The 13,205-nt window shown below is 36.0% G+C and overlaps 1 protein-coding gene across 1 annotated transcript in view; it reads left to right on the top strand.

The window, feature by feature from the left end:
• Positions 1–715: 715 nt before the first annotated feature.
• CDH17 (cadherin 17) overlaps positions 716–13,205 on the top strand; it is a 69,048-nt gene continuing 56,558 nt past the window's right edge. The window contains exons 1-2 of the mRNA XM_074269519.1: positions 716–831; positions 11,617–11,687. Of these exons, the coding sequence (XP_074125620.1) occupies positions 11,637–11,687 (51 nt within the window). The 5' untranslated portion in view covers positions 716–831; positions 11,617–11,636. The remainder of the gene's footprint in view (positions 832–11,616; positions 11,688–13,205) is intronic.

Genomic DNA, 13,205 nt, shown 5'->3' on the forward strand with positions numbered 1-13,205 from the left:
ATCAACTATCTCCCTGTTGCTGCTTTAGTCTCTGTCTGTCTCTGTCTATGTCTCTCTCTATGTATCTCTCTCTCTCTGTGTGTCTCTCTCTGTCTCTCTCTCTGTGTCTCTGTCTCTCTCTGTCTCTTCTCCTCACTTTTTCCTTCTCTCTCTCTTTCCTGTTTTCTATTTTTTTAAGTCAAAGATATATCTGCAAATTTTCTGGACAATCGTGGTAGGAAAAAATAATCATCTGGATCTTTATGGTAAAAATAAACTTTGAATTTTTTTATCCCCAAAATTTTTTCCTTGTGGGGAGCCACAAATAATATCGTTATAGGGAATTTCCTTGTTTTGTTTATCATTGATCGCTTTTGGCATAAAGACAATTAAAATTGGTACTAACAAATAATATAAATTGTGACCAAAAAGTTTGTGTCTACATCTATGATTCATCTAGGTCATAGTAGGTGTTTAATAAATGATGATGGTTTTTGTCTCCCAATTTCCCTTTGCATCAGAAATAGTTCTGAAATTTATTTTAAAGCATCCAGTAAGAAACATATTAAGTGTAATTTACATTTTTCTTTAATACAAAATCATCCCTTCATAGAGTGAATGTAATGCATCATTTATGACCCTACATACATTTTGATAATCCCTGAAAATCAATAAAAAATATAGTTAATGTTTGACCAAAACGTACAGGAAGAGGCTAATGAATCAGAAACTGTTCAGGAGAGGCTAGAAATAGTTCAGAGGGAGGATCACAGGAAGAAAGTAAGCAGTCTTAAGACAGTAATAGAAAAAAATATATTTTAAGGCGTCTTCTGTTCTTTTCCTCAATGAAAGGTAAGGCTTGACCTCTCTTAACTGTATAGATACAATTTTAGTGACTGAAACATAAAGGTGAAATTTGTGGTGGGAATTCTAGAATTAAATAAATTCTAGATTACCAAACTTTTAGAATTGGCCTATGGAGAGTAAATAATAGCACTGTTGGGAAGGGTGACTTATTTTTGAGTTAACTCAATTTTACTTTTTTTTATACAAGATGGTTTTTGTTTGCTTGTTTTGCTTCATTATGCCTTGCTATTTAGTTTGATTTTTAAGAATTCATTTGAAAAGGTGGTAAACTCAAGGAAGTGGTTTTCTTCTGTTGGAAGCTCAGGACAAGTGTTCAGCCGTTATTAATTAATTGATTTTTTGCTGTTTATATGAAAGTTAAAAAGATTCTGGTCTTAAGATGTGAGGGAACTCTTGCCATTTCTGAAATATGGATACATATCTCCTTTTTAGCATCAAGTAATTGGTACTAAGCTAGAAACATCTGCAAAAACTGAGAACCCCAGGGCTTATCAGAAAAGTAGAAGCTAGGAATGATCATCAATTAAAATTGCTGGAAGCTGAAAGGACTTCCTGATGTGAAGAGCTTCCTGATATGAAAAAAACTTTGTAAAGGAAAATTAAAATCCAAGGAGAAAAGACACAATCCATTGGGGGCTGGGGGAGAGAAGAAAAAAGTATACTAAGAAATTAATGTTAGTCTAGTACTTCAAATATCTACTGTACTATCTACAGATACTCAAATATCTAGTATTCAAATATCTATAGTTAGAGGAAATGCAGTTTGCCAATGGTTTCCTAAGGTTTGAAATTAGCTGCTGTTCCATAGGTTCTATGATCCAAAATCAATTTTCTCCTTTTCCTGCTTCCCCTTCCTCTTCTCCTCCTTTCCCTTTTCTTCCTTCTCTTCCTTTTCCTCTTGTTTCTCCTCTTCTTCTTCCTCTCTTCCGTCTTTTCCTTTTCTTCTTCTTTTCTACTTTCTCCTCCCACTCCCCTTCTCCTCCTCCTTCTTTTCTTCCTTTTTCTCTTCTTCTTCCTCTCTCCTTCTTCCTCTTACTTTTTCTCCTCTTTTGCCTTCCCTCTATTTTCTCTTCTTTCTCCTTTTGTTCTTCCTCCTCAACTGCTTCCACTTCTTCCTCTCCTCTTTCTTTGTCCTCTCTTTTTTTTTTTTTAATCAAAAGACCTACATTCTGCTCCTGGCTCTTCTACCTTGTTTCATAACCTTGGAAAGGTCACTTTAATGGTATGGGTGTTGGTAGTCTTATCTGTAAAATGAGAGGGTTGGATTGGATTGCCTCTAAGCTCTAGTTCTAACAGTCTATAATTCTACAGAAAAAGTTATTTTTAATGTCAGGAAACACAATATACCCTTCACAAAATATACATGCCCCATAAAAAATTTAAACAGGTGGCTCAGATTTTGAGCCCACTTCCAGACAGAGGTAAGTTCATATGACATTAGTTATATCCTCCTCCATTGGGAAACACAACTTCTCAAAAACATATTTATTAAACCATTCATTATAATGGATACACACAGTGGAAGTACACACTCAGAAGCAGGATACAGAGCTCCAAAGTTTGTAAGACATGAGTGGAAAGGAAAGGCCACTAATGTTAATGGCATCACTCTATCCCAGTTAGAACGCCTTTATTCCCAAAGGAAAATTAAATAAACGTTGGCTGCTATTTCTTTCTGATTTCAATGCCAAAGTCAATTTCCAGAGAGCACAGAAGCAATCCACTTTTCTTTTACTGTGAGGGAAAATAGATTAGGAAAGAGCCAAGAAGTCATCCCACTTTTTTCTTCAGAGATTCATCAATTCATTCACTTATTCAACACACAAACTTATTAAGCACCTAGTTGTTTTCAGAACATTATGCAAAATATTGAGAGAAATAAAAAGATTTAGATTACATAGGTCTTACTCTCATGGAGTTTTCACTTTAGTCAGAGAATAATAAAAAAGCACAATTAACTATGATAATATTATCAATTCTGTGGAAAGTTAAAATTTTACTGTCTACAACATACAAGGAGGAAGGTTGTCATTACCTAGTGACAAGAATCATTCACTTATGGATTAGAAATCTTTAAAGTATGGGTAGGGATTTAGTAGGAGAATAAAGGGATGCAAGGTAATCCAGGAATAGAGAACAGCATGAGAAGGTAGAGCTTACTTGGGAGCAGAAAGTTGTCCATTTTAACTGGAATAACGAGTACTTGGGTCCTTGACTCAGATCTATTATATCATTAATATATTCTCCTCTGACAGTCAAAAAAATCCTCACAATTCAAGAGATCACTTTTAACCCAATTGCTATCTATGCTTTAAGTTTCTGTTAAGCAAGAGGAAACCTGTGGGCTAACCACCCACATTGAATGAAGCCTTGCTGCGTTCAAAGTTCAAGCCACAATGATACTTTTTAGGTTAAAAAAAAACAAAATAACTTCTTTGGCTCTTTCAAACCCACCTCCAACAGTTCCCTGGATAGGGGTCTAAGTTGGAGATTTTTTATTTTGAATTTTATTTTCAGCAAAAAAGCATCATAATGAAACACCAGGACATTACAAGAGTTTATGACCTTAACAAAATTATTTTAAGCACACTTATAAAGGCTATTTTAAAAAGCACTTGTAAGAATTTGTGCAAATAAATAACAAATTGCAAATGAATATTTAAATTAATCAATAAATTATAAAATTCATTTAAAAACAATGAAACAATGATTCTAAACTGCTTCTTTGGCCACTGGTATTATTAGGCTTCTGGGGTTGGAATAGAGAAAATCCCTTGTTTCCCTTTGAAACTTTCTCAGATCTTCTTAGAGAATGTACTCAAAGCATTATTCTGATATAATCATTTTTGAAAACCAGTTGGAAGAAGCATTCATGATACAAAGGTTAAAAATTGAGAATGCAAAGCTGGATTGTGAGTCCTGACTACCTGGGTTCAAATTCCATTTGCAACACTTACCTGTGATTACGGACAAACTATATACTAGCTCTGAGTCTTAGGGAGCTAAAATGGAAAATCAGTAAAATGATTTCTGTAAGACTATCCCTATAGAGCTCCTTAAGGACCAAATAAAAAAATATAGAGTGGCCCAAAAGTCTGAGTGTCATCTTAAGCTAATAAATCTAAAACAATTTAAGCAATTAAATTTAAAAATACTAATAATTTGGGACTTTGAAATTGCCTGTATGGTAATTTAGTTAATCAAAATTTAAATCTTTTAAAAAATCTTCTAAGGGAGCTGCTATGTAAAGTTAACTTGTAAATTCTTTTGTAAAATGAATAATCATGCCCTATTTTCTTTTTATGCAATTTCAAATTTTTAAGCATTGGGATAATTTTCATATCTCATTTTGTGAAAGTTAGCACAAATTCCAAAAGTGTATCTATCTCCTTCCTCACTTTCTCTTTCTCCTCTCCTCCCCATTTTCTTCTTTCTTTCCTTCCTTCCTTCCTTCCTTCCTTCCTTCCTTCCTTCCTTCCTTCCTTCCTTCCTTCCTTCCTTCCTTCCTTCCTTCCTTCCTTCCTTCCTTCCTTCCTTCCTTCCTTCCTTCCTTCCTTCCTTCCTTCCTTCCTTCCTTCCTTCCTTCCTTCCTTCCTTCCTTCCTTCCTTCCTTCCACTTTCTCTCTTTGTCTCTCTCTCTCTGTCTCCCTCTCTCTCTCCACCTCTCTCTTTCTTTAACTCCCTCTTCTTCTCCCTCTCTCTCCCCGTTTTTCCCACTACCAACAGCTTATAGAAAATAAGCCCTTCAGTTTCATTCCCTTCTCTTTAGGTAAGATAATAGTGCTGTGAGGCAATAGTATTTCCCTTTCTTCTTCCGTTCTTTCTTTTCTTTCTTCCTCCCTCTCCTGCTTCCTCTATGCCTCTCTCCCTCTCCATCTCCTCCTCCTTCCCCTCTCCTTTTCCTCGCCTTCTCTCTCTCCCTTTCTCTTTTGATTAGGTCTCTTAGTCAGGAGTGCAAATTAGTCAAATCTTTCTCTGTCTTAATAATCCTTATGTAATATAATTGGTGCCAAAACCTTCTAGCCAAACTAAAAAAAAAAAAAAAAGTGCATATTTTATCTGAAAACCACTTAAAGAAGAATGCTGTGAGCAGAGTTTTAATTTGATCTTCATTCATATCTGACCATGAATCCTAACTTATGCTTGCTGTGCCAAATTAGTGCTCTCCAAAATGGGACTAAGATAATTGTTGCCCAGGACACCTGCAGTTGTTTCAGCTTGGTGAGGTTATGCATTCCAGGTGTGTGCAACCTGGGTGTGCTCCATAGTGTTTTAAAATAGCCACTCCAGTCATTCACTTCTGGGATTTATCAGCTCCTTGGCCATCAGCTCTTTAGTACAGCTGACTCTGCCATAGTAGTAGGCACTAAGTTCAAAGCACTTAAAAATATCAAGAGAATAGGTTGTGATGAATGATTTTCAGCTTCCTGTAGTACACCCATCTGTCATCTCCTTTCTGTAGCAGAAAAGTACTTGTCTGTTGAGTGATTCACAGACTTGGAGACCCTGAGCCTAGAGATTCACTGTATTTACTGAGATAAAGATATGACAAAAGCTCCCTTAAAGAGAATTTGTAAAGAGTTCACATTGTTACGTTTTTGCTCTACTCTGAAAATTTAAAAACTCCTTTTAAGTGCATCGGAGACCATGTAAAGAATGAATTATTCTCGATGAGTGATTTCACTGGGATGGTTTCTGTCTTGCATAATTACACATAAAGAGTTCAATACAAAAAGACTCCTAAATAGGGGTATGTATACTGGCTCTGAGAACTAACACATTTTCAATGTGAGTATTTAATCAGGGCTTGATTTCTTGTTTTGTTGATTGTCTAGACTTAAGAGAGTGAAAGAGAAAAGATTAGTAATAAACTTAAAAGTGTGTCCTGTATATATTGTCCCCTACCCCTATTGGTTCTTAAATACTTACCAGAATACCACTGCCCCAGTCTCTAGCCTGTCAATCTCTCTTTTGGCAAGATTTGGAGTTCATAATGTAATTTACAAATTAGAAGGTAGATGTAAAGGGTAAAAGGTGAGGTAAAAGGTTTTCCTGAAAACCAATCCTCCTTCGGAAATCTCAAAATGGCTGCTGAAGAAAGAAGAGTTATTTTAGTGCCAAAAGCTGACTTTGAGAACATGAACTGTGTTCCTCCAATTAGTTCCTTGAATAGAGACAGTAGGGGAAGGACACTTAAAAAACAACACAGAATGGACTAAAATTAAAATGTGACGAGGAATGGTGGCTCATGATGTCTCTGGTACATGGCAGGACTTCAGATGAATCCAGAACTTTATTTTTTTTAATGTCTCTGCATGAGGAAGGGTATCAATGTTGCTACTAATTATATAGTTCTCTTAATTATGAATTATCCTCAGGACAAACACTATTTGAGAATGACTGTTTGAAACAAGATGCCAGCAAAACAAGTTTCTAGAACTAAAGAGGTATGGTTTTTCATTCAAACAAAATGGAAGCCTAAAGGTCTTTCCACTGGTGAATATGGACTTTAGAACCTCTTTTCCCAGTCAGTTGCCATGGACAATATTTGGTGCTTATATGTATATATATACACTAGATTTAAAAAAAGCTATATGAAAGACTTTTAGGGTTCTGCTTCAGAAAAAGGGAAAAATAATAGTTTAACAAAAATTGACAGTTTCACTCTTCAGTGGTCTACTATCCAGACAGACCCTGGCAAAAGATAGAATACTTATTTTTGGTTTGGATAATTTAGACAAAAATATCACTGAAATTATCTGAAAGTTTCCTTCAATCCTCTTCTAAATATTGTCTTGGAAAAACTCAAACTATATTGTCAGGCTTTGTTGAAAGTAATTTAAAACAGGGTGTATCTTGCCTATCATTAAAAGGACTTTATGACTCAAATTCAGAGGCTTGTTTATGACAGTGTTCAATGTAACCAATTTCCATGCAGAGAAAAAGTTTAACAAAGCCTTGCTGGAGAGGTTAAAGTTCCTATTTTATATAATCCTGGTAGAAGTAGGGTTTTTCCTCTTCAATGAACTATGTAATTCTGCTTCATTTGGTCATGTAAGATACCTCTGTGGAGATAAGGACTCTAGTCCTGGAGGGAGCTTTTGAATTCTAAGTTATGAAAGGAGGAGTGGTATTGTGCTACTTGAAAGGGTCTCAACTGACGGTAATAGGATGGCAAGATAAATTAGGATCCTAGGGAGCATTCCTTTTTTATTTAAGAGATGAGGTAAGTGAGGCACAGAAAAAGTTATATAATTTGCCTAAGGTTACCCAGATTACAAATATTACAGATGGGATTTCAATCCAGGTCTATCCTGATTCCAGAAGGAGAGCTCCATCTTCTAAAAGACATTGCTCTCCCACCTCTTATCAAAAGAAAGCCTGTAGAACCTGAATTCAGAACTAATACATTCTGATTTTGGCAAAAAAAGATCAATAATTGGATTAAAAGGAACACTGAGGCCCCAAGTTATTTTGTCCCCAAGTACATGATAGAAGGCTGGTAATGGCAATGAACAAAGATTTATTTATTCATTCATTCATTCACTTATTTTGCTGAGGCAATTGGGGTCAAGTGGCTTGTCCAGGGTCCCACAGCCAGGAAATGTTAAGTGTCTGAGACCAAATTTGAACTCAGGTCCTTCTGACTTCAGGGCTGGTGCTCTCTATCCATCACCACCTAGCTGCTCCCAATGATTTATTCTTAATAGAACATTATAAATCTGACAGAAAACATGAATCATAAACTCATCTCTGTCTTTACTTTCTGGATTTACAAAAATAGGAAATGGCTTCCCTGAATATCAATTTAAAATTAAAAATACTTTTTTGGTCTATTTGATATTTTATTTTATCTCTTGCCCATTTGAGTTCAATTTCAATTCAAAATTCAAATGAATTAAATAGGAGATCAAAAACGCCACCAACATTAAAGTGAAGTGGTGAGTTATCAGCTTCTTGTCCAGTGCTGCCCATCTTTCTACTGAGAAGTGGAAACCATTAGTTTGTTTGAAATAACATCCTTTGCTAACAATACAAGTTTAATTAAATCCAAAAATAATTCAAAGTAGTTGTTTTTTAAATCATTTGTACTTTCTAATGCTTTGAGAATTAAAATGTATGTCAATTTTAAACACCCGAAAATGTTTGGCAATAATCAAGTTCCATTCATGAAAGTGAAATATTTAAATCCCAGAAATCTGTGTATCATTATATAGTATGGTATCACTAATGTATTATTAAAGTAACACTCCTAAAGCACAGGTCTGGTTATGTCAATTCCCTGCTCAACATCAGTAGCTTTTTGGTACTACTAACTCAATGTTGTGTTTCTTGTTGTTTGTTGTTTGTTTTTCAACCATGCCAGTTCTTTATGACTCCTTCAGGGATTTCTTGGCAAAGATAATAGAGTGATTTGCCATTTACTTCTTCAGTTCATTTTTACAGATGAGCAAACTGAGGCAAACAGGATTAAGCGATTTGCCCAGGGTCACACAGTTAGTAGGTGTCTGATGTTAGATTTAAATTCATGTATTCCTGACTCCAGAACTGGTGTTCTATTCACTACATCACCTAATGCTCTGTTTGATAACTGGATGTCCAAACTGTTTCTAAGGCATATTTTAAAATTTAATCTGTATTATTAACATTTTCTCCTTTACTTTCTTAAGTCTAGACAATCAACAAATTAGTATCTTCATCCCTTATTTGCAGTGTTTGCGGTTTTCCTCATACAAATTGAGTTATCTTTTATGTACTTTTTCCAAACTTCTTTGTTAAAGCCCATTCACAGCCTGCCTTCTACCTATCTTTCCAACCTTATTATATTAGTCTCTTTCCTTTTATTTATGGTCCAGTCAGCCAATTTCTTAGTGTTCTTATAGGCCATTCCATCCTTTATCTCCTTGTCTTTTCACAGTCTGTCTTCCATCTCAGGAATGTACTTTATTCTCACTTTATTTTTTAGAATCCCTAGTTTTCTTCAAAGGTCAGTTGGTATTACTTATTAAATGAGACCTTTCCTAATTCTCACAATTGTAAGTGTTCTTTCTCCCTAATTGCCTTGTATTTATGCTGTTTATATCTCATACATACATATATATGTAGAGAGATAGAGCTATGTCTATCTTTGTACTCTATCTTTCTATTATATCTATCTACTCTCCTTTGATAGTCTATAAACTTCTTTAGGGTAAGGACTGTTTCATCTTTTGGGGGATATCTCTGGTATTTAATGTAAGACTGGTACATGATAGGTGCTTAATAAATATATACTGATGGATCAGTTAATATGGTTATTGTATTTTGCAGGCACTAGTGTGCATTGGGCATTTACATTTATGGGTTTATTAGGCATGGCATAGTAGATGAAATACTGGATTGTAGAGTAAGGAAACCTTGATTTTAATCCTATCTCTGACATTTACAGATTCTGACACCCTGGGCATGTTGTGTAACTTCACAGAACCTCACTTTTCTCATCTGAAGAATGTGCCTAAGAATTTTTGCACTACCTACCTTATAATTTTTTTGGTGACTTTATACTTTATAAACCTTGAAAGACTATGAATGCCGAAATGTGAATTGTTAACTAATAGTGTTAAAAATACGAAATAAAAATAAGATGATTCACAGAATCTCAGTCTGTTTAACAGAAAAATAAACCAACCTCTGGCTTTTTCCATTGTCTCAATGAGTTATGGCTTTTTGCAGGCTAAGCCAACAGGTTATAATAAGCGCTGGCAGCTTTTTGCTAGTCTGCAAGGGAGGCTTTCAATATCATCTTAGTCATTTCTATTGTCTAGAGACTTGTTTAATAGAAGATGCTCACCAAAATATTGGCCATAAAGTAGCTAAAATTTTTTTTACATTAAAGTATCTGGAAAATCCATCTACCAAAGCAAGAAGGGATTTCAGGCTGCATTGATGGTAGAGGTATTCAAATTAATGAAGTAATTGATCTTTCAAAAGGATAAAATAAACTGAGTTTAATTTGACAGCTAGATATATTAGCCAAACTGATTCTAATGGGAAAGCGACTTTTTAAGCATTTGAAGATTGGTAATAGCAGGCAGGAGACTTGAAAGTCTCTACGTGGGGCCTAAAGTGTCTGGGCCCTTTGTGTCTAGATCTCCAAAATGATGTACCATGTGGTAGTTCAGTGGATAGTTCAACTCCATCCTCAGACACTTATTAGATATATGAGCTGGGTATTTCACTTAACCTCTGCTTGCCTCAGTTTCCTTCCCTGTAATTTGGGGATATAATAGCACCTGACTCCCAGAGATGTTGTGAGGATTAAATAAGATAAAACACTTTGTAAACTTTAATATGCTATATATATACACTAGGCATTATTGTTGTTGTCTGTCTGACATGACTTCTAAAATGCCTTCTAGCTCTTAATTTTTACGCTTCTCTGATTTTTCATGCATAAGAATTTTCAATTAAGAGGATAAGCCCAGGGCTAGAAGTGAGTCAACCTAGATTCTAGTCCTGGTTTTGCCAATTAGCTAAATTCTGTGCTTCATTTCCTTGCCTGACAAATGGGGATAATAATCCCTGCCTCAGCAGCCATACAGGGCTGTAGAAAAATAATGTGATTGCATCATGAAATCTTTGGCTTTTGTAGTGGAATGAACCCCAGAGGATAGAGGAAGTGAAGATGTTTTGAGTGGCTGATAGCATTATACACCCTTATCATAAAATTATCATAAAAATTATTTAGAGGAATCGATTCTAAATAGTGTTGCATCTAAGCAGCAACCTTCCTTTTTAAATACCATGGAATGCTTCTCTCAGACCTTAAGAGCAATTATGAATTGCCTTGAATCCAGAATTGCTCTCAGACTGGAAGGAATCTCAGAGACCATCTAGGCCAATTCTTTTCTTTTACAGACAAGAAACACAGGGTTAATTAGGACACAGGAATAATGTATCAGAAGTAAGATTTGGTGTGATAACAAATAGTAGACAAGGCAAGGACCTGGACCAATTTCCCATTTGTACACTTATAGGATTAATTAAGATTAATTTCTTTTCTCCTGGAGGCTTAAATGTTTGTAAAGCACTTTCTATATATATCCTCAACTCAAAGTGGGAGAAAGAAAGGGTAAAAAGAAAGATTGGGTATATATTCAGCTAATGAGACATAGAGTATACATGTAATAGCTGGTCCTGGAAAAAGAAAGACAGGAAGAAAGAGATAAAGAAGGAAAGAAAGAAAGAAGAAAAGGGAGAAAGAAAGGAAGGAGAGAGGAAGAAAAAGAAAAAGAGAAAGGGGGAAAGAAAGAAAAAATAAAAGAGGAAGGGAAGAAGAGAGAGAGGTAAGGAAAGGAAAGAAAGATGGAGGGAAGGAAAAAAGAAAAGGACTGAAGGATAAAAAGAAAAACAAGAGAGAGAGAGAGAGAGAGAGAGAGAGAGAGAGAGAGAGAGAGAGAGAGAGAGAGAGAGAGAGAGAGAGAGAGAGAGAGAGAGAGAATTCTTTAGTTTAGGATTTGAGTCTCACCACAACCCCTCTAAGGCAGGTTATTATCCCCATTTTAAAGATGGGGTAATTGAGGCTGAAAGAAGTTAGTTAACTTGTTCATAATCACTATGCAATTAAGTGTTAAAGATAAGATTCATACCTATGTGCCTGACTTTAAATCAAGCCCTGAATTCTTTTTTTCCTGACCTTAAGGGGAAAAAAATAAATCATTGATCTTTTATAAAGGGAAAGACTGATGGTTTGAAAAGTTTTTAATTTTTTTATCTCTGGTTTTTCCACAGGAGTTTGAATCAAAGAAAACATGCTGACTCAAGCCTCCTTTCAGTCACTGTTGCTTCTTTTACTTTATTTGGTAAGATCAGAGAGTTTTCCTTTCTGTTTTTTACTAGACAATGTGCTGACAACTTAAGTATTTTGTGTCCCTTTCCTGCTCCTCCTTCTGCCTTGTTTTTCCTCCCCTCTCTCTCAGTGGATTCCCCAAATTTCCTTTCTCTTTCTCTCTGTCTTCATCAGGAGGATCTTGTGAGGGAGAGCGGTCTGTCCCTGCCCCAGCTCAGTCGGAGGATGGGGCAGGACAGAGGATGGGGTGTAAGCTCAGCCAATCCTAGTGGAATCCCTGTTTAAAACAAAACAAAACAAAAATACAACTTTCCTGCAGAACAAATGCAAACCCAAACCTGTGTCAATAAAAGGGGAGGATATAAAGGATCCTGAGTGGGTAAATGACTTGGCCATAGTCATACAGGATGTGTCAGAAGGGAGATGTACTCCTCCACTGAATTATACTTTGCTAAGTCAGAAGGTGGGAGCTCACAGCTCTTGAAACCCCTGTCTTTCTTCAACACTCAAATCCAGTTCCTGTCCCCCAGGTGTGTTAGATCCCCTCTCCCCTACTTTACATGTGCTTTGAATATACCTATATATGTTGGGTGCATGTTGTCTCTTTCATTAAAATGGAGGAGTCTGTTTACTTTTGTCTTGGTGACCCCAAGACCCAGCACAATGCCTGGCATATAATACATATTTAATAATTTTTGATTGACAATTCCTTTAGCTTAAGGATTTGATGATGTGTTAAAATGGAGGGGAAATACTGAAGTTTTATAGTGGAAGACCTTTGTACTTTATCAGGAATGTTTTCCTGATCCTTTACCAGGAACAAGATTAGAAAAGAAATGAAAGGAGAGAACCTGAGGTCACTGGGCTTTGTAGACAGTGGATGAGGCTGTGGGTATTGAGATAAGCAGAGTAAAGGTACATCTCAAAGCATCACTGACAAACCTCACTCCTTCACAGCTTTTCCTTAGGCTATTATACAATTCAGTACCATTAAACTCTGAGGAGCTTTCCCTGGGTTTTGCCATAAGTATGTCAGGCCTGCCATTGCCAGTTGGTCATTGGCTTAATTTTTGCTATCCAGCCTCCACTTTGGATGCTAAATTCAACAGAGATATACACACATAGAGTTGGGGGAGGTTCCCACCATTTCTGAAGAAACCCACCCTTAGTGTCTTATCACAGTTTATGGCAGTTGGCTTGTTCCTGCCAACCCTGGACATATTAACTTTAGTGACTCATAGAGTGTACAAGAGTTTTGAAACTTTTATAGCTCCCTTAGTAATTTTAATGGACAGGAAGAGAGATCAATGGCCATGATATAAAACCTGAACTTTGAACCCTGAAGTCAAATACCATACTTCTGTAATTATTTCTTTATAGTGAAGCCGCCCTCTATATGCTGGGAAGAAGCTGCTATCACTGGGCAGAGGATTAAGACATTTGGGCCTGAATCCTGACCCTCATCCTCATTAGCTTGAAATCTTAAGGAATAAGTTTTAGCTCTCTGAAGCTTAATTTCAAAATCTGTCAA

The sequence above is a fragment of the Sminthopsis crassicaudata genome, chromosome 1, assembly GCF_048593235.1.
Source record: "Sminthopsis crassicaudata isolate SCR6 chromosome 1, ASM4859323v1, whole genome shotgun sequence".
Taxonomy (NCBI): Eukaryota; Metazoa; Chordata; class Mammalia; order Dasyuromorphia; family Dasyuridae; genus Sminthopsis; species Sminthopsis crassicaudata.